The sequence below is a fragment of the Stylophora pistillata genome, chromosome 2, assembly GCF_964205215.1.
Source record: "Stylophora pistillata chromosome 2, jaStyPist1.2, whole genome shotgun sequence".
NCBI lineage: Eukaryota > Metazoa > Cnidaria > Anthozoa > Scleractinia > Pocilloporidae > Stylophora > Stylophora pistillata.
This window is the reverse complement of record NC_142520.1, coordinates 48577962-48602377: the sequence shown is the minus strand read 5'-3', so window position 1 is coordinate 48602377 and position 24416 is coordinate 48577962. Positions and strand designations below refer to the sequence as shown.

The window sequence follows — 24416 nt, the reverse complement described above, 5'->3', positions numbered from 1 at the left end:
ACAAACTTCGAAGAACCAACTGAAAAGGACGATAAAGGAACTTGTGAACTGAACAAGCATGGGATCCTCGACGGAAATGCTCAGTTTTATGATCAAGAAGGTTTTACTTTCTCTTTGGTGCTCAAGGTATATATATAATTTTTTCAGCACTTGCAGTAAGAAAAACTTTTTATTTCATTTTCAACTGTAAAGGAGCTTCACGTTTTCATGTATATTAGTTTGAGATTTTTGCGGATCGTTGAGTTCTGTTTACTTTACAAATATATGTTGTGGTTCAATGTTATCCTTGGTTTAAATATTATTTTCCATTGTTTTTGGTTATGGTAATGTATGATAATAGGGTTGAAACGATAGAAAATAAAATTTAAACCAAGGATTAAATTGAACCACAACATATACACAAAATGACAGCAGCTGAATAGGAACATTTCCACTCAATATGGTAAATATGCCTGTTAAACGACCATACATCTTTGTTATTTTTAGGGATGTCTCATGACAGGCTGTATAGTGTATAGTGGCCTTCAAAGTAACTTGCGCGCAGTTAAGTTGATCAGCTAAGACGTAGATAAGACTGTTTTTCATTATTTTGAGTTACAAAAAATGAGGCAAGTTCTTTTAATTAAGTTAAACAAAATTTAGAACGCACAAAGGCTACGTGCGTTATGTATAATATTCCCTTCCTTTAATTATAGCTTGTTTCGCCTCAATATTTAGCTACGAAAGCACCTGCCTTATTCCCACCTAATAAAAGCAAAAAAATTTAGAAAATAACAGTTTTTTACCACTTGTAGCAGTTGGCTCTCTCTAAAGCTGAACATTTTATGCTGGACTTTGCACCCAATATCTCAGTTTGAATGAAAACGCTGATTAAAGAACTTGCGCGCATTTACGTTAATCAGCCATGACGTAGATAAAATTATTTTTCATCATCTTGAGTTACAAAAAATGAGGCAAGTTCTATCAATTAAGTTAAATAAAGAACGGAGAACGCACTAAGGCTATGTGCGCTTTGTGCATTATTCCCTTCCCGTAATTTCAGCTTGTTTCATTTTTATAGTTAGATACAAAAGCACCTGCCTCATTTCAACCAAATAAAGGTAAAACATTGTAGAAACAATCATTGTTTTCAGCTTTTAGTAGTTAACTATCTCTAGAGATGAGGATGTTATGTTGGATTTCGCACCCAAATGTTAGTTGAAAAAAAATCATATATTGAAGAATCACTTTTTATCATGAACGAGACTTTCTTTTTGATAACCGATTTATCCTAAGGCGTGCAGTAAATAATTTATAACGTTAATGTTAATGCTTTGGGTCGCAGAAACAAATAAAGGATCGTCTCTTTCGACAAGATGACAAAGAAATCAACTAGCAACACAGGATTCTTCCATTTCATAGGTTTACGCGGAAAGTTAACAAATATTCGTCTATCAGGTTACCATCTGGCTTCTCCCTTAATCCAACCTCGACAAGGACTGGCCAATCGTGTTGTACTGTTTCAACGCTTATAAAACTTACGTCACTTTGTTCGTGCCTTGTATGTTTAGAAATGGCGATCAAGGAAAGTTTCTTCCTCCTCCTCTTTCAAGGAATCGCCATTATTTTCGCGAGAGAAGAGTCTACGCTTTCTCGTTCAGCGTTTTTCACCACCCAGGAGAACAAGCGACTCGCTGGTCATGCTGTCAAACGGTTTCAATCTCCCAATCAAATATCATGCAGCCTTTCGTGCCTCAGAAACTCCTGGTGTACTTCTACAAACTTCGAGGAACCAACTGAAAAGGACGAGAAAGGAACTTGTGAACTGAACAAGCATGGGATCATCGACGGAAATGCTCAGTTTTATGATCAAGAAGGCTTTACTTTCTCTATGGTGCTCAAAGTAAAGTTTTTCTATTGTTTTTCTCTTGGTTTTTTTTTTTTTTTTTTTTTTAACACGTACAAAAAGAAAAACAGTTGTCGTTTTCATTTCTAAGAGAGCTTCTCAATTACATGCATAGTAGTTTGAAATTTCCGAGAGTTATTGAGTGTTTGCTCCTTATCTCTTAATTCTGTCAAGTTCGAGTACCCGCAAAACGACCGCAGCTGATTTGGAAGATTTCTACTCAGTAAGGTAAATATGCCTGTTAAACGACCATACATGCTTGTTATTTTTAGGGATGTCTCGTGTCAGGTTGTGGTAATGGCGGTTCTTGTTTGTTTCATGAGGAGAACCGAACATTTTCATGTTCCTGCATACATCCTTGGACTGGAGATGACTGTCGAATAATTGGTAAGATTGCAATTTTTTTCTTTAATTAAACCTTTAGAACAGGGAAAAGTAATAAGAGTGCTCAATGGAGCCGAAAATGTAAATAACCGCTCCTTAAGCAAAATCCAGCTGGCTGGCGCATCTAAGAATATGACAGAACTCTTTCACTCTCTGGAAAAAAAATGAAATAACAACAGCTTTTGAAAAAACTTCATAACAGGAATTGAAAGCGGAATTGGTTCCCCATACAGACTCTTTTCTTTTCTCTTAAGACATGATCCGAAAGTTCATTAGTATGCCGTCGCCACTCAGTATCAAATGAATTAATTAAGCTTTCTAAATAGCGCAAATTAACATGACTGTGTAGATGATCAAATGCGCTTCACAATACTGTGTGGGGGACTTTACCAGATTGCCAGTGGCAATTTACAGTCAATGCGAGGAAGTGGGTTTTAAAGTGCTACTACGACGAAAATTTTTGTTTTTGTTTCAGGGTTATTTTAACATAAATCTTTTCTATATGTTCAAAATTATACAAATAGCGAAAAACTGAAACGATACTTGCGTACGGGGGCTGGAAATTTCCCACTGAAAAGTGCGTAGATACCGTCCGCCATTACAAAGTTCGCAAAACAATAGCATTCGAGATCTCCGTAAAGCGGTCTTGCGTTTGACCACGTGATTTATGCACTGCTACGTAGAAACATCAACCAAAATATTCGCATTTGGGAAAAGCTTGTGTGTTTAGAGCCGTTTATAAGACGTTTAAGATGTCATCTCTGTCGGATTCCTCTTCCTGCACATCTGAAAGTGATCAAGAAAGTTTTATAGTTGACGAAGTGATTGAGGAATTTTCTGAGTTTGCGCCGTGCGACGACAGTTACGAACCTCTTGCCACCGAGGAAGAAGCCGCGGTCTACAACGAGAGAGTTCACCGCGAAGAAGAAGATGAACAATTGTTTCAGCGAAGATATTCGGGAGAGGTGCCAGCGAATGAATGGTATGGTATTATCATGGAATGTAGATTTATAGTTTTATTTTCCAATTTCAAACAACCGTCGTAAAATCGTTGCTATGTGATTAACTGTAGTCCTGATTTTATGCGATAGTTTTATTAAAGCGGTCAGACAAGTAATGATTTTATACAGACGTATTTTTCTTTCGTTTGACAAATTTTTCAAATTATTTTGCAGGTGTTCGTGCTCGAACTGCTCTGTCAGCCGTGTGACAAAAGCGGAGGAGTGCATTTGCTGTAAAGAGATAGATCGCTGCGAAGAGGTCATGGAAGAAGCCATTGGAGACCAGAACGTATGCATAACCCTCCATCCAGGGTTTGAAAGCGTCTGCTTAAACCGCCACGTATTGGAAGTGGCTGCACTGGGCCTAAAAACACGAGCTGGAAAGTCGTATACAACTGTTCGTGGGCAAAGCAACAAAAGTGATGATGAGTAAGTTGGGGTATTGATGACTTTGTATCGGAACGATCGAACCTTACATAGCGTTGAATAATTGATTCATCTAGGTTTATCGCCGTGGACTGATCTCATAGAATCACATTTTTCATTTTCTAAATGGCTTTATTGGCCCCACTGCTTATTTTTCAAAGGATTATTTATTTATCTCCATCCAATCCTTCCTTGAATGAACAGTGATGATATTTCCCTCACTAGATTCCTGAGGTCTGTGGCCTATCACCAATTTACAAGACTGCTGTGGAGTTATATAGGTAGTTCCAAGCGATACCCCTTGCCCTGTTGTGCTTACAATATAATCAGGAAACAATTTCCGAGTCAAAATGGCCGTTACCGTGGATTCGAAGATGAAGAAAATGAATAATAAATGGACATTTTGCTCTTGAAGAGTGTCATGTGTCATTAAACTTCCTTGTTCGTCAGTGTCTCCAGTATCCTCTTCTGGTATTTTCGCCAGAAGGAGATAATGGAGGAGATCAAAAGGTGCCTTTGGTGATAATAGTATGTTGGCTCATGGTAAGCCAATATACCCATGTGCGTAAATACCAGTAGTACCTTTCGGATGGATGCCCCAGTACAGAGCACTGCAAAACTTAATAGCAGGTTACCTGCTGGAAACATTCCTAGCAGGTCTGGTTGACTCTTCCAGACTTTTGTCTGGCCACAGTTACTGCAGAAACTTTCCACGGTTAATAAGGTACCTGTCTTAAAAATAAAGAAAGTTTAGGTTTGGGAAGAAGCACAAGTAGCAGAACTGAAACAAAATAAGAAGTTTGGAAAAGAGAAACAATTCCCTTCGGTTCGTCTTGAATGTTTTTTTCTTTGTAGGTCCAACCTGTAAAAAATGATTGAAAGGAAATACTCATTTAATCATAGCATCTGAAATAATAAAATAACACTAACAAAATGATAATCATTTTTATTGTTTTTCTCAGCGTGTTGCCCGTTTTTTCAACTTGTTGTAAACCTGGCTAATTGTGGATTTGGTTTTTGATCTCACATACATTCTGAAAAATGCCTTTTTGTAATAATTCTGTTCATTGCACACATGACAACTTTGAGCCCTCAAGCTATCTAGCCCACCCAAGTGGTAGTGTGGACAAACCGAACACTTAGGACTGGGACTTCCAGTCTATGGGCTGGCTATGCCTCTTTTTTTTTTTTTTCCAATTCTTATCTGATTAAATTAAAAAACGAATTTCAAGTATTCTTGTGCTGAAATAGATCCTCTCATACTGGATTTAGTTTTAAGCCTAAATCACTTCCCAAAGGATAGTTAGAGCTCAGATGGGAATGCAGTAGATTCTGCATCTTTGTACCTTGGGTTCTGATGAGTCTTCACTGAGTCATCATCTTCCTTTAGTTTTTTATATGCATTTTCGATTTCTTCACGACTCCATATAGGGTCTTTATCACCCGCAAACAGTAACTGAATTTATAGAATGTAGAAATCAGACTAAGTTCAATTTTGGTCGTTTTAAAAGACTCGCGTGTAACTCAAAATTTGCTGATTTCTTGGAGGGAACTTTGGAGAACTGTGAAATCTTAAAGTAACAGCAAGGTAATATCTCAAAAAATAGAGAACCGGATTTCTATGTAGCTTCACTTTTTCTACATTTTACGCTTGAGTGGAAAGGTCTGGGAATTGGGGAATTGACTTCACGTCCACCCAGCGCAAATGCCCATTTTTCGCAAACGCCCGTTTTACTGTATCTATGAGAAGAAAGCAGAAAAGTATGAAAACACATGCAACAATATGGGAAGTCTAAATAGTCGGAGCATTCATTACACGAATATTGAACAACGATGCCAGAAAAAAATCATGTCACAGGTAAGTGAGGAAACAAATGTTATGGTGATAAGCACAGCGCAAATACATTGTAATTTCACTCACCGATCGTCGACTCCGCTTTGAGAGTGTTTCAAACGATTTTCTCCAAATAGTTGGAAACGTCCCCTTCTTCAACTTTCTTTTCATGCCTTTCATCGGAAAAGCAAGCGTAAAAAAATCCCTTGTGAAATGCTGGGAGCACACTGCAAATTTTCCCACTGGCTTGAAATCCTTCCGATGAATAGACACGAACCTTTTCCACTTTAGTCTAACGCTACCCGAATTAGGAGAATTATGAATAGAGATCCCCAATTCATCGTTCTTTATGTTTCCACAGTCCTGAACAACACAACGTGGGAGGAGCAGGGTTTGGGGAAGCAGGGTTGGTGTAGTGGTGAGAGCGCTCGCCTTCCACCAATGTGTCCCGGGTTCGATTCCCGGACCCGACGTCATATGTAGATTGAGTTTGTTGGTTCTCTACTCTGCCCCGAGAGGTTTTTCCCCGGGTACTGCGGTTTTCCCCTCTCCTCAAAAACCACCATTATTTGAATTTATTTAGTTTCAGTTTAGTTGTTGCTCGGAGATATTAGCACTTGCGTGCTACCTTGAAATTCGAGGATAAATAATGTTATTATTATTATTATTATTATTATTATTATTATTATTATTATATAATGTCTACCAGGCGTACTTTCGTTTTAGTCAAAAATAGCGAAGAAAGAACCTCTCAAAGCTTCCAAAAATATCTCGTCCTGAATGCGAAATTAGCCACGTTTGTGTACCTTGTTTTGCCGTGTTGATGTTTCTATTTCACATCTCGCCCCAACTCCTTCAAATACTACTCCCAGTCATTTTCTGAATCGAGTAATGGTGGCAGGATATTTACGAAAATTGTAGTGCAAATAAACACACTTCCAGATCATATTTCGACTCCAAACTTGGCACGGTAAGTCACTTTTGCATATATTTTCGAAATATGTAATAAAAAACGAAACCCCAAATTTAATCGTATTGACACTTTAATGAGGCAACTACATACCCGTTAAAAATCATTTCGTGCTTGATGTTCGCTTCATCAGTGTATCTAATGGCGACTACCTGATGGTCTCTGTGCATACTCTTTCTCTAACAATTAAAAAAAAGTCTAATCAATAATATTTTTTAAGTTGATTTGTGTTGAAAACTGTGCTAACTTACGTGATTCGGCCGATGAAGACGCAAGATTCAAGCAGTCTGTAATCCTAATCTAGCGAGACAGATTGTAAATATTCGATCGCTCAAATACGTTACAGCCTCCCGTTGTCGCTACGAGGATCTTTGTTAATTCTAAAACAAGATTACCAGTATTAAACTTAGTAAGTCGTTTCAACAGATTTGCTTGTTTTGTTTTGTTTTGTTTCTCGCTCGCGTAAATTTCGGTGAGAGGAGGTATATATGAATTTTATTTTTGAGAATTTAACTTTTATCCCATAGCAGAGGGATTGTATTTGTATAAGGGAGGGCTTTGTAATAGTTAATGGTTGACAAAATGCTAAACACAAATCATGCTTTTCCAACCAAGAGTAAAATTCGTAGAGCGAGCGTATGCCGTCGTGTTGTGATATTGTGTAAGAAGGATGGGCATGCAGCCATTAAAAATGAAAACCGATCGGAAGGAAACTATTATTACACGTTTTTACACTGGTGACGAGGATTAATCGAACTCATGGCCGAATTGTTAAATACCGCTTTAATTCCGCCGTTTGATCCTATGACGATCAAAATTCTCTCGCTAAATAATGGCAAAAGTGGTGCAAAAGCTTAAACATATTCTCCGACGCAACTGGTTGCAAAAAGCGATAAACAACGCTCATTCTTTCTCCTTGCTGACCCCCAAGTTACCGCGGTATCTAATATTCAAGATGCCTTATGCGCGTTATCCAATGCAGAAGCTGATTAAAAAACGGCCGCGGAATGTTGAGTCATTGAATATTTCCCTCCACGAGAGAAGACCCCATTTTGTGGGCTCAAATTTCGCCAGTAAAAAAAAAAAAAACACGAGGAAAGCGAGACCATCACTCAATTTGTTACGATCTAGGAAAATAATAAGTAGCTATACTCTACGATAGGCCCATCTAGAAAGTCGTAGAATAAGATTAAGCTGTCCATGTATTGTTATTAAAAAAGAAAAGATAATCAAATTTCTTTTAATTTATTGATGTGGCTATACCATCAGATGGGAATACTTTCCTCCTAAAAAGCTTTAAAGTGCAAAGATTTAGAAATAGAAACCGCTCGAAATGGAGAGATTAGAAAATAGGTTATTCCAGTATTAAAGGTGCTCTTAAGGAGATTGTATAATGAATCGAGAAGAAATTTCTTGGGTTCGAAAATTCCCGTAGAAGGCACCAAAAAGTGGCCTCAAAGCCATGATACTCGAATTAAATGATACTATACTTCATTGAGAAGGGTGAACTTAAATGCTGTTGTTGGATTTATCCCACAGTCGCCAACTCATGTCGTGAAGTTGCTAAAATAATAAATAACAAGCAGTTACTGGATGGCGAATACTGGCTAAAAATTGGGGAAATTGAATTTCAGGTAAGCAATGAAAGTAAAAAAGGGCAAAGCATGATTCGAATTTCTAACAGTATTGCAGGTGAACGCTAAGATAACTAAGCCTTTAACCCAGCTTATGCTTGGCAATACAAACAAATTAAAACCTTGTTCTTCTTCCTTTAATAGGTTTACTGCCACATGGCTGACAACAACCAACACTGGACTCTTATCGCTCGATTCTCAAACAGCGATGGCAAGAATTGGATGCGTGACGATGGGAGATGGTGGTATGACCAGCAAATTGCTATTGGAACAACAAACAACCCCTCTATGAATAATGATATGATTTCACCAACCTTTTGGTTAGTCCGCGGTAGCGAATTAAAGATTACGCGCAGTGACGACTCCAGCCACACCCCTTTGTTACAGACCTCAGGTAATTGTTTGAGTGGCCAAACATTTCGATCTAAAATCACAAGTTACGGTGACTTTAGAAATGGCAGTGGTTGGGCCATTGATCAGTGTCTTGGAAACTGTACGGTTCAATATGGAGGACTGTACAATTCAACAGATGGGTTTCAACAGGCTAATTGCAGTGGACACATCCAAAGTGCCGACAAGATCGGCTTCTGGTGTGACTGGAGTACTGGTGATGGATCAGTGATGATGATTGGTGGAGGAGGAGAGGAATGTGATCGTGCAGATCATGGGATTGGAATCACAGAGGCTAACGATGCCTCTTTTGATGATGAGGGATGCAGTGAACAAGACTTTGGTTATGGTGTTGGTCGTGGTAATCGCATTTCAATCAATCTGCTATCCCAGTCCTACTCATTGAACCTATGGATCCGTTAAACACAGTGTTACAGTATTTTCCAAATCGACAGAAAAATACAACTCGTACTATCTCAGCTATTTTATTGACTAACGTAATAACTACGGAGCGATATCAATAACCAGTACAATAACTATCCACTTACTTACGGAGCGATATTAATACCAATACAATAACTACCCTTTAACTTGGAGCTCTCTATAAATATTACAACTTCAATCTCAGTGCACTAATTCACAACTCACGGTCCACTTGAAACTCTTGTAACTTGTCGACGTCCACAGTACTTTCTCCTACGTAGCGTTCCACACGGCTGACGATTTCAACACTAACTCCTCTGGGCTCTTCGCAACAGCAGTACTAACTCACTAAAAGGGCCTCACTTCAACTGATCGCGACTCCTCGCATATCTTCTACAAAAGTTCCAGAATGTTCTAGAGAACTGTAATACTGTTATTTTTAGTAACATTACACTACTATTACGTCACAACGAAAATCTGCACACTAACGTTTCTAGAAAGCTCTATCAAGAGTACTCGCTCAGTCAGCATGATTAAACGTTCTAGAAACTTCTTTATTCTATTTTTAGTAACTGCGTTACGCCACGCTTTTTAAAGAAATATGGGCGCTCTCCATAACACACAGTTAGAGCGTTACTTTTTAAACTTAGTCTAAGAAGAACTTTGCAGAGGATGATGTTATTCATTTAATGTCGCACTGTGATCCAAGTTAGATGAACATTTTAAAATGGTCAGTAATAGCGCATCTTTTTCCTCTCACAGCAGAGATAAAATGACTTGACCATCACCCCAGCAACAATACTAAGATCATTAAACATCTTCAGCTTCTCATTGTCAATAAATTAATTGCCATCAGGATTTTTCTGGGAAAATCAAATTCAATAGAATCAGTTTAAGTCAGACTCAGAACTCATCGATCTTTCAAGGAAATGTGAAGTATTCATTGATGATTCTTTAGTAGTATCAGATATAAAATATGCAATATGTGTTTAATGTTTTAACTGAATATTTCATCAAGAAATTTTTGAGACCTCGTCAAGCCTTCCATAAATTCCGATCCAAAATCACAAGTTATGGCGACTTTAGATAAATAATGAATAAATGCATGGCTGAAGCATTTAATACTCACTTCTCAACAATTGCAGGCAATCTGAAGAATTTGTTGCCTGACATGCCTTTTGACATCGCTAAGCTGAGTAACGTTATAAAAAATGTTAAGTCACTTTTTTTTATTCAAGTGTTTTTGGCATGAGCTCTGATCTATTGATAGTTTAATCGTGGCTGTTATTCGGTCAATTTTCGTGAAATTTGAATGTATAATAAACCTAAAAGGATGTTCCGGATTTTCGATTTTTGCTTTACTTCTTGAGATATAGCCTCTACTTTGAAAAACATTGGATATATCAACAAAGTTGAAATGGTAAATTGGCCACCGTAATGATTACAAAAGCTGACGTTTCGAGCGTTAGCCCTTCGTCGGAGCGAATAGAGGAATTGTGGGTTGAATGTGCTTTTAAAGGCAGAAAATGGAGCTACGTTATTGGTGGGAGCATGGCAACGAGAAAAACAGGAATAAATTAGTGGAAGGAAAAGCGTTCGTTGATCCCTGTGGGATTTAGACTGCCGGTTTGAAAGATGAGCTTTTGTTCAAGATTTTACGGCTTTCCGTGCCACCTAAGTGCAAGGAAAGACCGCAGATTGCCATATGTTGCTTAGAATGATTAGGTACTTTGAAAACTTCGCTCAAAAGCGCTACTTTCAAGTTAAAAGGATGGCTAAAAAATAACGAGGTGTTAAAATAAAAATTTCAGACTCGTTTTTTCAGATCAACACGTGTAGGTCACGTTCCGATAAGATAGAAGCGTGTTTGTTAAAATGCGTCGTCAAACAAACATATGTTGTAATATGTCTCGGCATGAAAGAATAAGCTCCAACTCTGTTCAGTCATAAAATTAGTTTAAATATCCGAAATCAGTGTTTATTAAGCTTTAAGAAAATGTTTATTTTTACTGGGATAGCGCGCATTATATCTCGGTTGGAATGAAAACGCTGATTTTCCTTCTTTCATTTATAGTGGCCTTCAAAGTAACTTGCGCGCATTTAAGTTGATCAGCTAGGACGTAGATAAGATTGCTTTTTATTATTTCGAGTTACAAAAACTGAGGCAAGTTCTATTAATTAAGTTAAACAAAATTAAGAACACCCAAAGGCTACGTGCGTTATGTATATTATTCCCTTCTTGTATTTACAGCTTGTTTCACTTCTATATTTAGCTACGGAAGCACCTGCCTTATTCCAACCAAATAAAGGCCAAAAAATGTTAGAAAATAACAGTTGTTTACCGCTTTTAGAAGTTGGCTCTCTCTAGAGCTTAACATGTTACGCTGGATTTCGCACCCAATATCTGAGTTTGAATGAAAACGGTGATTTTCCTTCTTTCAGTCATATCGGCCTTTTAAGTAATTTGCGCGCATTTAAGTTAATCAGTAACGACGTAGATAGAATTATTCTTCATTATCTTGAGTTACAAAAAATGAGGCAATTTCTATTAATTCAGTTAAAAAAAAAAAAAACTCAGGCTACGCGCGCTTTGTATATTGTATATTATTCCCTTCCAGTAATTTGAGCTTGTTTCATTTTCACATTTAGATACAAAAGCACCTGCCTCATTTCAACCAAATAAAGGAAAGACATTGTAGAAAACAACAATTGTTTTCCGCTTTTAGCAGTTAACTATCTCTAGAGATGAAGATCTTATGTTGGATTTCGTACCCAAATGTTGGTTGAAAAAAAAATCCATATATTGAAGAATCACTTTTTATCATGAACGTGAGTTTACTTTTGATAACCGATTTATCCTAAGGCGTGCAGTAAATAATTTATAACGCCGATTCATTTTAAATGTTAATGCTTTGGGTCGCAGAAACAAATGTGTGCAGTAGTCCTCTTATGGTTGTTAAATTAGGGCGCACAATCTTAATGTTGAGTCGTTCAACTAACTAAAAGTGTTAGGGAACGAAAAGTCTGTCTTTTTACGAACGTGACTTCATTTTTGATAACTGATTTATCCTAAGGCGTCCAGTAAATGATTTGTTATGCTGATTTACTTAAAATATTAATGCTTTGTGTTGCAGAAACAAATGTGTGCAGTAGTCTTCTTATGGTTGTTAAATTGGGGCGCTAACTAAAAGCGTTAATGTACGAAAAGTCTGCCACTGCCTATCACATCAGTCATATTTTTTAGATGTATTTTAAAAAGTGAAGACTGTTTTTCACGTTACTTCCGTTCAGTTTTGCGTTTGTGTTTTTGGTAGGATGGTTTCATTGCTGGACTGTTGCAGATGAAGGTGATCCAATTGTTATTATCTTATTGGTTACATCGTAAACTCAATATTTTTTCTGTTTCAGGCATTAACTTTCACCCACTTTTGAGTGCAATGAAGATCTTTTTCTCGAGGGCACAGGAGTGCGGGAAAATATTTATAGCATGTACTTCTTAGGTAAAGTGTTCAAAATCGTTACCAATGATAATACGAGTTCTCTTAAGAGATAGTTGATCCTTTTTAAGGAGAGCAACGATAAAAGTGACACTTGCTAAGCTTTCAATCCTCATGCATCAGTAGAATATTGGTAGAGCGCTGCTCTAGTATCGCAGAGGTCAGTGGTTTGAATCCCGCACAGGCTTGATTTTTTTCAGGTCTGATTTTCGCTATTGAATAAATAGCGCTGTCTACTGCAAGGATCGTGCATCATACGTATCTAATACCGCAGTTCAAAATATATGAACTTCATATATTTATTGTATCTGAACATCAAACAGCTTTACAATGTACACACTTACATAATGTTGTCTCTTAATTTCAACAAGAAACAAATAACAACAGCAATAGTAGTAATTACTACCATGTATGCGTGGCTTGCTGGTAAAGGGTTAATAATTGGAGTAGTTTTTCTCGAAGTCGTCCGAGATTCACCTACTCTCTTCTCTTCTGAAATATCAAATTAAGGCATCCAAAACCACTGTGTGTTTTTCTGGATCAACATTATCTCTAAAGCCAGCTGATAAATTTAAATGTTTATGGAAAAATTCAAGGAAAGCAAGCTACAGCAGCCAAAATTAAAAATTCTTAGTTGAACCCATAACTTTTCTTTACTTAATTTTTATTCACGGTCTGCGATGGGAGTAAGTTAACTGTAATTTGAAGACTTGAGAATCTAAAAGGTTCCGAGCCGAGATGATATATATATCTTAACATATTTTTCAAAATTTGGGCCTTGTTATCTCTTTTTCCTGTCTATCAGTTGTACGAGACACTTTATTCCACGTTTGAACGGTGCAAATTTGATATGAAAGGGAAACGGGAAGCTAGATTAGCGAGCGAGATCAGGATAGGCCAGAAGTTTCTCGTCAAATTGTTCAAAATAGCAGGATTTACTCGGGGGTAAATGATGGGGCTTCTGGTTTTCTTACTCTCCTGACTCGATGGCAGAAAAATCAGTTAATTGTAGTTAACTTTACATCTCGCCTGAACTTGTTCTTTAAGATCTCGGTTACACAGGATACGTCGATTCCATCTTACACAGAAACCAAGCAAATATTCATTTATTAGATTACCGCATGTGGCTTCTCTCTTTAAATTTGTTCAACGTCGATAATTAAGAATTTTCCAATGGTGTTGTACTGTTTCAACTTCCAATAAAGTTAACACCTGCATCAACATCTCACTCAGTTAATGATATGTCTTAGAAATGGCGGTCATGGAAAGTTTCTTCCTCTTCCTATTTCAAGGACTCGCCATCCTTTTTGCTAAAGAAGACTTGACGCATTCTCGTTCAGCGTTATTCGCCACTAAGGAGAGCAAGCGCCTTGATGGTCATGCTGTGAAACAGTTTCGATCTTCCACTCAAATATCATGCAGTCTTTCATGCCTCAAAAACTCCTGATGTACTTCAACAAACTTCGAAGAACCATCCGAAAAGGACGATAAAGGAACTTGTGAACTGAACAAGCGTGGGATCCTCGACGGAAAAGCCCAGTTTTATGATCAAAAAGGCTTCACTTTTTCTATGATGCTCAGGGTATAGTTTTGTTATTGCTTTTTCCCTTGTTTTTGTTTTTGTTTTTTTTCGTTTCTTTGTTTTTTTTTCTTTCCTTAACACGTACAATTAAGAAGAAAGAAGTTGTTATTTTCAATTGTAAAGGAGCATCGCAATTTCATGTATATTGGTTTGAAATTTCATGCAAAACAACTGCAGCTGAACAAGAAGAGTTCTACTCTATTTTGTTAATTAAATATGTCTGTTAAACGACAATACATGTCTGCCTTTTTAGGCATGTCTCATGACAGGCTGTCGTAATGGTGGATTTTGTTTGTTTCACGAGAAGAACCAAACGTTTTCATGTTTCTGCATACATCCGTGGACTGGAGATAACTGTCAAATTAATGGTACGATTGCATTTATTTATTTATTTCTTTTATTTTTTTTGTAAAACCCGCAGAACACGCCGAAGTAATATAAGTGCTCAAAGGAGCCGAACATGTAAATAGCCGCTCCTCAAGCAAAATCCAGCTGGCTGGCGCATCTTAGAATAAGACAGAACTCTTTCACTCTCTGGACAAAAAATGAAATAACAACAGCTTTTGAAAAAACTTCATAACGGGAACTGAAACCAGAATCGGTTTTAAATACAGACTATTTTGTTCCCCTTAAGTCATGATCCAAAAGTTCATGAATATGCTGTCGGCACTAAGTATAACATACGAGAAAAATAGCTTTTAATGAGGCAAATATACACCCGTGAAAAATTATAGCCAGCGCGCTTGATGATTCCGCCGCTTCACCAGTGTTTTTGATGGTGGCTACATTATCGCCCCTCTGCATACCGTTCCTCTGACTATTGAAAAAACGTATTTGCGAGAATATTTTTTAACTTGATTCGTCTTGAAAACTGTGCAAACTTACACAATCTGACCGAGGAAAACGCAAGATTCAAGCTGTCTGTGATCATAATCTAGCATGAGAGAATGTTAATATTCATTCCTCAAATACATTACTGCCTCCCATGGTCGCTACAGGGATCTTTGTTAATTTCAAAACAAGATTTCAAGAATTAAACTTAGTAAGTCACTTCAACCATAGTTAATCGAGGGGACTGGTTATGAAAGCCGGCGAACTTCAAAGGACCGGCCTATTGTTTGGGTTTTGAGGTTGAGATGCACCGTCACGTGACATTGACCGTGCATCTAAAAACAACATGGCGGACGCGTGTGATGACATGTTCTTCTTTGGAGACGATTTAGAGGCAATTTTAGGAGTTTTAGAAGAAGAAGAAGACCTTGATGAGCACTTCAGAGAAGCAGCTGCTGATGTAAGCTATAGAATCTGTTTTAATAGTTAAAATATAGCCTAAAAACGTCAAAAAGGGAGATTGAACATGAAGGTCGAACAGACTAGCTTTCGACATCATGCTTTCGATCAATCACTCTTATTTCGGGCTCTATTTATAAACCATTTCTTGCCTAAACGTTATTTTATCAGCTGTTGATTTAAAGATGATTTATGAACCTAAGTAGTGTGTGATGTTGATCGTGAATTTGGTTTTGCAGGTTCACCCACTGAGCGTCACTTGCCCTCATTGTCCAAAGAAATGCAAGAGTAAGAGCGGACTGAAACGTCACATCACTGTTAAACACAAAGATAAAACAGAAGAAACAGAAGAAACTGAGACAGACAAACCAGAAAATCGAGATCTATTAACTGTGGAAACGTATGCAAGCATCGTTGGCAATGCTAAAGTGAAACTTAGAGACAGCAAAATTTATCAAAAGGTAAACAGAGACGAGATATGGTCCTACAACTGCAACACTCTACAATCTTCAACACCTAAATTTTCTGAAATTCAGGGGCTTTATATTCAATTGGCAAAGTCTGGAAATGCAGAGAGGTTTTATGCAGCCTTTTACGCTAGCATAGTCTTGCATGCTTCGAGCCATTTTGTAGGATTATCAAGAAACTCTGCTACATTACTTTGTTCAAAAGTGGCCGACTGCCTTTTAACACATAGCAAAGAAAAAGCAGAAACTCACACATGTGAACCATTGACGAAATTATCTGATAAAGAGAAGTCAGGGTTACAGTATATTGGAGGTTATGTACTACATAAGCTACATAACAAGCACAAACAAGCAAGTAAAACACTAGAAAATGACCACGCAATCTCACTGATAATGGCTGGGAAATGGGACAATCCTATTGGTGAAGATCAGAGATTGACTACAACATTGAATCGAGGTGGACTGTGGAAGATCACAAGAAATGCTCAGTCTGTTTTTGAAAGAACTGAACACTATTTCAGGGAAGCTACACGTAAAACCAGTCTGAAAAACATTCCTTTAGCTAATATTATTTCAAGATCAATGCATGATGTAACTGTTGTCGCATCTCACTCTGCCATGTTAGCCGACTCTGAAGTTGAGATTAGTAGCCATGTTGCCAAAGATGTTCTCCACAATATTATTAGTTTGTATGTTAGAGTTCGTTCTTTTTCATTTGTGAAGGACGTTATTCAAAAACACAAAATTAGATTGAAACAACTGAAATCAAAAGCTCTTCGCAAGGACATCAATAGGTCATCAACAGACTAATTACTGTAATATTCTTTAAATTCCCAAAACAAATAGACTTTTCTGTAAATTTAATGTTCCTGTTTTATTTAAAAAATATCATAATAAGTTTGACTGACGCTGTGCCTAGAATATGTATTTCAGGAATTATGCTACAAATATTCAAGTAGAAATACAAAGGAGGCAAATGTTTGAAAGTCAGTCCTTATGTATTATATTATTAAAACTTATATTAAATTATTAAAGCACAATTGTTAAAACCAATGATGTTTGTGAGTTGAATACATTGATATGAAAATGATATGGAATATATCAGACTGTTTACAGATAAGTAAGAAACCTTTCCCAACAATAAATGGGAACAATTAATCCTATTGATTTATGAAACACCAAATAAAACAGTGTTATGATATAATGCTATTTACAAATTTACAAAAAACCTGATAGAGTGAGCACACTTGAACAATGAAAGAAAATATTTTTAGGGGATAATCAAAACAAGGGATTAGTCTCTAAGATAACTATTAATCCAAAATCCTCACAGAATAAGTATGCTCACTCTAATGTATTATTTTAAAATTACAAGATCACTCACTATATATTTATGAATAACCCTATGATACAAAACAAGAAATTGATACTTTTTATATTTTCCTAAGTTTTAAGCTATGTTTTAAGTTAGATACACACTCATTTGGAGATACACAGGTTATAATAATCAGCAATGTCAGCATTATTTAGTTTTCTTCCTTTTTGGGACAGGGTCATCTGAGACATTAACCCATGCCTTGTTTTTGTCTTTCCTGCCTCGGGTATTACCAGACTGACAGGTGACAGCGCGTTGCACTCTGATGGTGTTATTGTTGTAACCAAATTGACGCATATCTGGGTTGTCACTTCTCCTACCAAGCTTCCTCTGGTTCCCAAAATACTCCTCAAGGGGATCTTGGCAAAAGCGCTCAGTGAGCACATATTCCATCCCTTCATTAAGTAGAAACTTTGTAGCCTCTACAACTGAATGAACTGTGATTTTCAAGCCTTCGTAGGTTTGCCAAGAGAGAAACATCTTGCTCCTTGCATTGTTGGTGTACTCACCAGGACGATTGGCCACACTCTCTCTCCAATTTCTCAAATAACCAAGGAAATCATTGGTTAACCAGGCAAACCGTTGATCATTCACTGATGAATATGGCTTGAGAAATGGCTTTCTTTTACGCACATGCTCATGTTGGTTGCGAACATTCAGACAATCAAAGAAGTTGTCCATCATTTCGCACAATTTAGATGTGGCGATGGTGTCGGGAGGACCAAATGACTTAAGAACATTTGCCACTGAAGCACTGAGGATCTGGACAGCAAGGTTGACTCTCATTGTAGAGTAAGCACTGAGCTTAATATGGTCATAAGTTAACCGAGGAAGCAGCTTTAGGCCATTGTCAAGGTCTTGATGAAACAGCTGGATAAAATGCTGCCAGAGGATATAGTGGCCATCATTCCACATGTACCTACAGAATAAGACATTGGTTATTACTATCAATCACTAAATCAAACTACTTCCTTATCGTAGTTTACACCTAAATCATTATATGAATTCTGTAAATGTAATGTTGTTTTGAATAACTAAGGTTACAAACAAATCTTATTGTTTGTAACCATAGTAACCATGTTAGCTAATGTTATCTAGTCAAAATACCAATAATTCTAGCTTGACTATATTATTTCACCTCTTACTAAAAGCAAGGGAAATGTTTGACTCTGTTGTCAATTATATGAATAAATCATACAATTTCTAACATGGATGCATTGAAAGTGCAAATTTTATTCTGTGAAATTATATCTCTACAATCATAGTTTCAAATATATCGACTTACCGAGTACATGTACCATGACCAGAGCTGTAGACACAATTTCTTGTAGTCTTAATGAGATGGGGAGCATCAGAACAAAAATATATGAACCTGTCGGATGCATAGAGGTTCACAGTGCGATAGCACACATCAGTTCCAGCATTACCATCAAGAGCTTTGTGCATTCTGTACAATGCTCGGTTGGGTGACGCTCCATCTGATGTACTTGCAATCACCCAAAGATTACAAGCTAACTCAAGCACACATACTGCTTGCCAAAACAATGGCATAAGCTGATAAGATGTAATCCCATCGGTGGCAAAATAGGCTAAGCTGAACTTCAACTCAGTACAGAGACCTCTGATATAAAAGACCATAGCATGGCTTGCAATCTTGTCAGCTTTTTCAAGTGTTCCAAAGTTTATATCAGGATCTCCCAGGTCAAGGAAACCAGTTAGTTCCCCAGATACTTTGTCAAATACCAGATTTGACAAAATTTTCATTTCGTCAAAAAGGAGCACAATGTATCGTTGCACATCGAAGTAGCTGTTTGTAAGAACATTCAACTCCTCAAGTACTTCCTCTTGAATGCCAGCTTTGGGTCGTATACAATTTCTATAGTCCTTCAATGTGCGTTGGCTCGGCAGTACAAGGATGTTACTTTTCCTGAGCTCTTCATAGCATGCTGGGGACTTGGTAGCAAGTGACAAGCAGTATCGAATGATCATAGGATGGTATCGGACACCAGTTTTACTCTTTGTCATCAATTTCTTTTGCTGCTGCCAGAACAGATCCATGAATGGAGTGATATTTTCATTGGATGTCCCCAATATACTTGTAATGTCATTGCTTAACTGGTTGTCTACTTCTACACTTGACTTTTCTACCTCTGATTTCATTTCTTCAAGCTTTCGTTCTAGTTCTGCACACTTAAGCCTCTGTGTTTTTAGGGTTAGCTTTATTCTCTCTGGTGTTGTGTGAGAGACTGGAGCAAACAAATGAGCAGGCTTTGCAAGCTTTCTTTGCTTTGCTTTCTGATCCACCTCTGACTTGTGAGAGTATTTGTAGCAAACACAGCACTGCTCACCATGCTCCACCAAAACTTCACAGTCCCGTGTTCTCCAATATTCCAGCTGTGGGAATATCTCAGAATCATCTCTGAATAACGGATCCACTGACTTCGGTATAATGTGGTGTACGATATCGGATGACAGTTCATATGGTCTCACTCCAGGGCAAATCAAGAGAACATCAATTCTCTTGATAAGTTCAGAGACTGTGATGTTCATAACGGATCGCAAGGTTTCAAGATGAATCGCATGATCATCTGGCAGAAACCATCCAAACACAGACACAGAAAAACCAAGACTATCATCGATGGTGAGCTGAATCTTTGGTAACACAAGCAGAGAACTCTTCTTTGTCAATACAATTCGATCGATTGCTGCCTCTAAGATCCACTCACTTAGAATTTTCAAAGATTTCACTCGTTTTACTAGATCTTTAAAGTCACTGTAGCATTTTTTAGGGGCCACTTCTGGGATTTCGTTGACTGCGCTTCGAGGTGGACGCACATTTACTGGTGTTGTGAAGCTACGCTTCGGCATGTTTACTGTTGGCAAGGCACCAAACTTCGGTTTCTTTTTCTGCATCTTTTCAGATTGAACTAGAGTAGAAACAATCACAAACAAACAGAATCAGAATATAACGTTTGAAGTTTATCAAAGCTCAAGTTAATTGATAAGCTATGCACCTAAGCACCGCGCAGATTATGTCTAGGATCGCGTGTAGTTAAACTTATAAGATTGCATTTAATACTTACAAATCTCAATATCTTCGGGCCTAAAATGGTTTTCGCACGTAAAGACACGATCATTGTCGATCTGGCGCTTGAAATCTTTGTCTACAACGCGTGTTTTGGTCAATTCGTTTAGCCAAAGTTCTCGCCATTTCTTGTATTCAGCATTGCGAGGGGATGGAAGTTTCCAGATGCCGATTCCTTTCGTTTTGCGGGACGAGCCGCAACCAAAAACAGAGCAGTTATCTCCGGGCATTCCTTCTTCATTTATAGATACATACAAGCAGTATTTAAGAAGGAATAGTAATATTACAGACGTAAAACGTGCAGTCATCAGTACAAACGCTCACATGTGAGACGCCATCTTGAATCTATGTGATGCACGGTCACGCTAGGTTGAACTCGAAAAACCAAAACAATAAGCTATCCCTTTGAAGTTCGCCGGCTTTCATAACCAGTCCCCTCGATTAACTATGCTTCAACGGATCGGCTTATTTCTTTTGTTATGTTTTGTTTTCTCACACGCGCAAATTTCGGTAAGGGGAGGTGTATTATATTTTTTGTTTTTAATTTTCATCCCACAGGAGAGGGGTTATAAACGTAGATGAGAGGACATTGTAATTGTTGCATAATCAGCAATTTACGTCGCCATTTACGTTTTATCAAAATAGAATCGTTGTTGCTACCAAAAGGCGAGTCTTTTCGTTGCCGCTTACAGCAATGATTACAAACGTTCGATCGGAAGGAGAGGTTTGAACTTATGAAGAACCAACAAAAATAGAAGCTTACAAAATGCAGAAATATAAAACTGGAAGGCGGCTAAAGCGAACGAGATGAACATAATAACTGGGAACTTATATTGTATCGGCGCTGTAGGCCGCGAAAAGGCAACTCTAAACCAGATGTTCTCTTAAGACAAGATGTTCTCTCGATGAAATCAACGAAGAAACTAAAAAGCTAGAATATTAACAACACGTATTTTATACCGAACGCGGGAAAGAAAGACTAAACGTATACCCGAAGGAACGCTAATGAACTGCAAAAAAATGGGGAGAATGCTAAAATTCTACAATCGTTACTAATTAGTGTACATTGTAGTGTGACCGTAATATATGCAGAATGCTAGCAGGTATAAAACTCGTAAATTTTGGCCCTACATTTTATTACTTGGATTAGTGTGTGCGCGAATAAAGAACTTTTTTTTTACAGAACCGAGTAGTTAACAGTAATAGTTAATAGTTGACAAAGTGCTATGGTATGCAGAGCATACTCTTCGAACTCAGAGAGTAAAATTCGTAGAGCGAGCATGTGCTGTCGTGTTGTGATGTTGTGTAAAAGGATAGGCAGCTATTAAAGATAAAAACCGATCGGAAGAAAACTATTATTACACGTTATTACACTGGCGACGAGGATTCATTGAGCCCGTGGTTGTTAAATACCGCTTTAATTCTGCCGTTTGATCCCATGACGATCAAAATTCTCTCGCTCGCCAATGGCAAAAGTGGTTCAAAAGTTTCAAAATATTATCCGACGCAGCTGGCTGCAAAAGCAACAAACAACGCCAATTGTTTCTCTTTACTGACCCCGCGGCATTTAAAATTCAAGACGCCTTCTGCGCGTTATCCGATGCATGAACTGATTAACTTGAAAACGGCCGCACTCTGTCGGCTCAAATTTCGCCAAGAAACATAAGGAAGGCGAGACCATCGCACAAGTCGTTACAATCTATCGGATTGTAACGATGTGCCCATCCAGAAAGTCGTAGAATAAGATTAAGCTGTCCAGGTATTGTTAGTAAAAACACGAAAAAGATGGGCAATTTTTTACCTACGTGGTTGTACCCTCAGATGCGAATGCTTTCATCCAGCTGTAAAGTGAAAATGTTTAAAAAGCGGAAATCAGTCGAAGTAGAGAGATTAGAAAAGTGGTTATTTCAGTACTAGCGGTGCTCTTAAAGAAACTGGAAAATGCATCAAGAAGAAAATTGTTAGGTTTGAAAATTCTCGTAACTAGAAGGCACGAAAAAGTGGCTTCAAAGCCGTGATACTGGAATTAAATGATACTATACTCCACTGAGGCGAACTTTAATGTTGTTGTTGGATTTATTCTACAGTCGCCAACTCATGTGGTGAAGTGGCTCAAATAATGAATAGGGAGCAGTTACTGGATGGTGAATACTGGCTAAAAATTGGGAATGTGGAATTACAGGTAAGCAGTGAAAGTAAATAAAGGGTAAAGCACGAATTGAATTTGTACCAGTATTGCAGGTGAAGGTTAAAATAACCAAGCCTTTTAATCCCACCTATGCTTGGCGATACAAACAAATTAAACTTCAATGTTCTTTCTTTAATAGGTTTACTGCCACATGGCTGACAACAACCAAGACTGGACTCTTATCGCTCGATTCTCAAACAGCGATGGCAAGAATTGGATGCGCGACGATGGGAGATGGTGGTATGACCGGCCAACTGCTAGTGGAACAACAAATAACCCGTCCATGAACAACGATATGATCTCACCAGCATTTTGGTTGGTCAGCGGTAGAGAAATAGAGATCACGCGCAGTGATGACCTCAGCCACACTCCTCTGTTGCAGACCACAGGTAACTGTTTGGGTGGTCAAACATTCCGATCTAAAATCACAAGTTATGGCGACTTTAGAAATGGTAAAGTCTGGGCCAGTGATCAGTGTCAGGGAAATTGTACGGTTCAATATGGCGGACAGTACAAGTTAACAGACGGGTTTCAACAGGCTGAGTGCAGAGGAAGCATTCAAAGCGCCAACGGGAACGGCTTCTGGTGTGCCTGGGGTACTGGTGATGGATTGGTGATGATGATTGGTGGAGGAGGAATTAGCTGAGAACGTGCTGATCATGGGATTGGAATCACAGAAACTGACAATGCTTCTTTTGTTCTCCATGGAAGCTCTCAATATGAATCTGAATATGACTTTGTCTATAGTGCTCACAGAGGAAACGCTCCATCACAGTCCTACTCGTTGAACTTATGGATCCGTTAAAAATAATCAGGCCTTTAACTTTTCAAACTTAGTTCTGAACTGAATAACTTTGTGGAGGATGAAATTATTCATTTAATGTCACATTGTAATCCAAGTTAGAAGAGCAGTTTAAAATGGTCAGTAACAGTCAAGAAATTCATTGGCATTAGAAATTTTCGAGAAAATCGAATTCAGTAGAATTGCTTTAAGTCAGACTTACAACTCATCGATATTTCAAGGAAAAGGGAAGTACTAGTTGACGATTGTTTATTGATGTCAGAGATAAAATATGCAAGATATGTTAAATTGTTTAATCAGTCATTTCATCAAGAATTTCTGAGACTATATCGCGCACTTCGCGTTTCATTAGATTGGTAGAAATAATTAAATTACAAGATGAATAAATAAACGATGTGATAAATAAATAAAACGCTTTCAAATGAAGAAAAGAGGTTCCTTGATGTATAGTATCCACCAACAGTTTAAAAAATGTATTTATAGTCTACTTACTATATTCAAGTTTTGAACGAACGTGTCAACCGTGGTAATAGGAGAATATAGGCCATTGATTAACTGAACCTTAGATGGTTCAGCACACCAAGAGGAGACCTGGGACTAAAATCTAGACCATCAATGAGACAACTAAACAACAGTGTAAGTCTCTGACTACAACATCTTGCTTAACTTTGCTAACATTGTCATAAATAATATTGGGTAGGAGGTACTTCTTAATTATTGACTAACGGGGATTTGCCCCTGAATGTAATCGCATTTTCACTACCTCCTTGACTAAAATATGAAGTTACATTTTCAATAGAGTTACTAGAATGGAATCGCACTACTTATCATACAGGGCTTACCTGGAAGACACGGCAAGCAAGGCATCAGGGGAGACAAAGGACTAGAGGGAGAAAAAGGCGAAAAAGGTTTTCCAACCGATTTTTCTATCAATTAAGATTACTTTTCATTAAAAAAAGCAATTGAGATTGAGTTTATCAATTCTTTGTTTGTTTGGTTTTCAAATTTTCAACTAATATGTGCGTCTGGCCCCCGTGAAATGGTAGGACAGAAAGGAGAACCAGCAGAAAGCGTCTCCTTGCCTTAGGTGACCATATCACCTGAGACTTAAACAGTAACTGAGAATCAAACTGCTAGATTCTACTGCCTGGCCAGAGGGCATCAAAACCCTGTGGTAGCTTGG

General features: G+C 37.8%; 4 protein-coding genes and 1 pseudogene across 5 annotated transcripts; 4 read left to right on the top strand and 1 right to left on the bottom strand.

Annotated features, from left to right (window-relative positions):
• Positions 1-1458: 1458 nt before the first annotated feature.
• Positions 1459-10290, top strand: LOC148740008 (uncharacterized). The gene is made up of 4 exons (XM_088748061.1): positions 1459-1882; positions 2158-2272; positions 8040-8134; positions 8279-10290. Exons 1-4 carry the CDS (start codon positions 1553-1555, stop codon positions 8945-8947), a joined length of 1209 nt encoding a protein of 402 aa, XP_088604187.1. The 5' UTR covers positions 1459-1552; the 3' UTR covers positions 8948-10290.
• On the top strand, positions 2302-5605 carry LOC148740009 (P2X purinoceptor 7-like). The gene is made up of 3 exons (XM_088748069.1): positions 2302-3251; positions 3445-3699; positions 3922-5605. The coding sequence occupies exons 1-3, from the start codon at positions 3022-3024 to the stop codon at positions 4085-4087; spliced, it is 651 nt and encodes a 216-aa protein (XP_088604195.1). The 5' UTR covers positions 2302-3021; the 3' UTR covers positions 4088-5605.
• Positions 10291-11918: 1628 nt separating the features above from the next.
• Positions 11919-24142, top strand: LOC148740005 (uncharacterized; annotated as a pseudogene). The gene is made up of 4 exons (XR_015996410.1): positions 11919-14026; positions 14280-14394; positions 22331-22425; positions 22571-24142. The product of XR_015996410.1 is annotated as an uncharacterized LOC148740005 (transcript).
• LOC148740007 (uncharacterized) lies at positions 15091-16836 on the top strand. Its single transcript, XM_088748065.1, has 2 exons — positions 15091-15317; positions 15556-16836. Exons 1-2 carry the CDS (start codon positions 15204-15206, stop codon positions 16591-16593), a joined length of 1152 nt encoding a protein of 383 aa, XP_088604191.1. The 5' UTR covers positions 15091-15203; the 3' UTR covers positions 16594-16836.
• Positions 16693-20658, bottom strand: LOC148740006 (uncharacterized). The gene is made up of 3 exons (XM_088748073.1): positions 20242-20658; positions 18444-20085; positions 16693-18077 (listed from the first exon to the last, which is right to left on the bottom strand). The coding sequence occupies exons 1-3, from the start codon at positions 20549-20551 to the stop codon at positions 17306-17308; spliced, it is 2724 nt and encodes a 907-aa protein (XP_088604199.1). The 5' UTR covers positions 20552-20658; the 3' UTR covers positions 16693-17305.
• Positions 24143-24416: the final 274 nt, after the last annotated feature.

Excerpts from the sequence above, each read along its gene's own strand:
- LOC148740009 (XM_088748069.1), top strand. The coding sequence starts at position 3,022 with ATGTCATCTCTGTCGGATTCCTCTTCCTGCACATCTGAAAGTGATCAA. Across the intron at positions 3,252-3,444 it reads GAGGTGCCAGCGAATGAATG|GTGTTCGTGCTCGAACTGCT; the intron begins GTATGGTATTAT and ends ATTATTTTGCAG. Across the intron at positions 3,700-3,921 it reads AGCAACAAAAGTGATGATGA|ATTCCTGAGGTCTGTGGCCT; the intron begins GTAAGTTGGGGT and ends TTCCCTCACTAG.
- LOC148740007 (XM_088748065.1), top strand. The coding sequence starts at position 15,204 with ATGGCGGACGCGTGTGATGACATGTTCTTCTTTGGAGACGATTTAGAG. Across the intron at positions 15,318-15,555 it reads TCAGAGAAGCAGCTGCTGAT|GTTCACCCACTGAGCGTCAC; the intron begins GTAAGCTATAGA and ends TTGGTTTTGCAG.
- LOC148740008 (XM_088748061.1), top strand. The coding sequence starts at position 1,553 with ATGGCGATCAAGGAAAGTTTCTTCCTCCTCCTCTTTCAAGGAATCGCC. Across the intron at positions 1,883-2,157 it reads CTTTCTCTATGGTGCTCAAA|GGATGTCTCGTGTCAGGTTG; the intron begins GTAAAGTTTTTC and ends TGTTATTTTTAG. Across the intron at positions 8,135-8,278 it reads TTGGGGAAATTGAATTTCAG|GTTTACTGCCACATGGCTGA; the intron begins GTAAGCAATGAA and ends TTCCTTTAATAG.
- LOC148740006 (XM_088748073.1), bottom strand. The coding sequence starts at position 20,551 with ATGACTGCACGTTTTACGTCTGTAATATTACTATTCCTTCTTAAATAC. Across the intron at positions 20,086-20,241 it reads GCCCGAAGATATTGAGATTT|TTCAATCTGAAAAGATGCAG; the intron begins GTAAGTATTAAA and ends TTTCTACTCTAG. Across the intron at positions 18,078-18,443 it reads GGTCATGGTACATGTACTCG|GTACATGTGGAATGATGGCC; the intron begins GTAAGTCGATAT and ends CTTATTCTGTAG.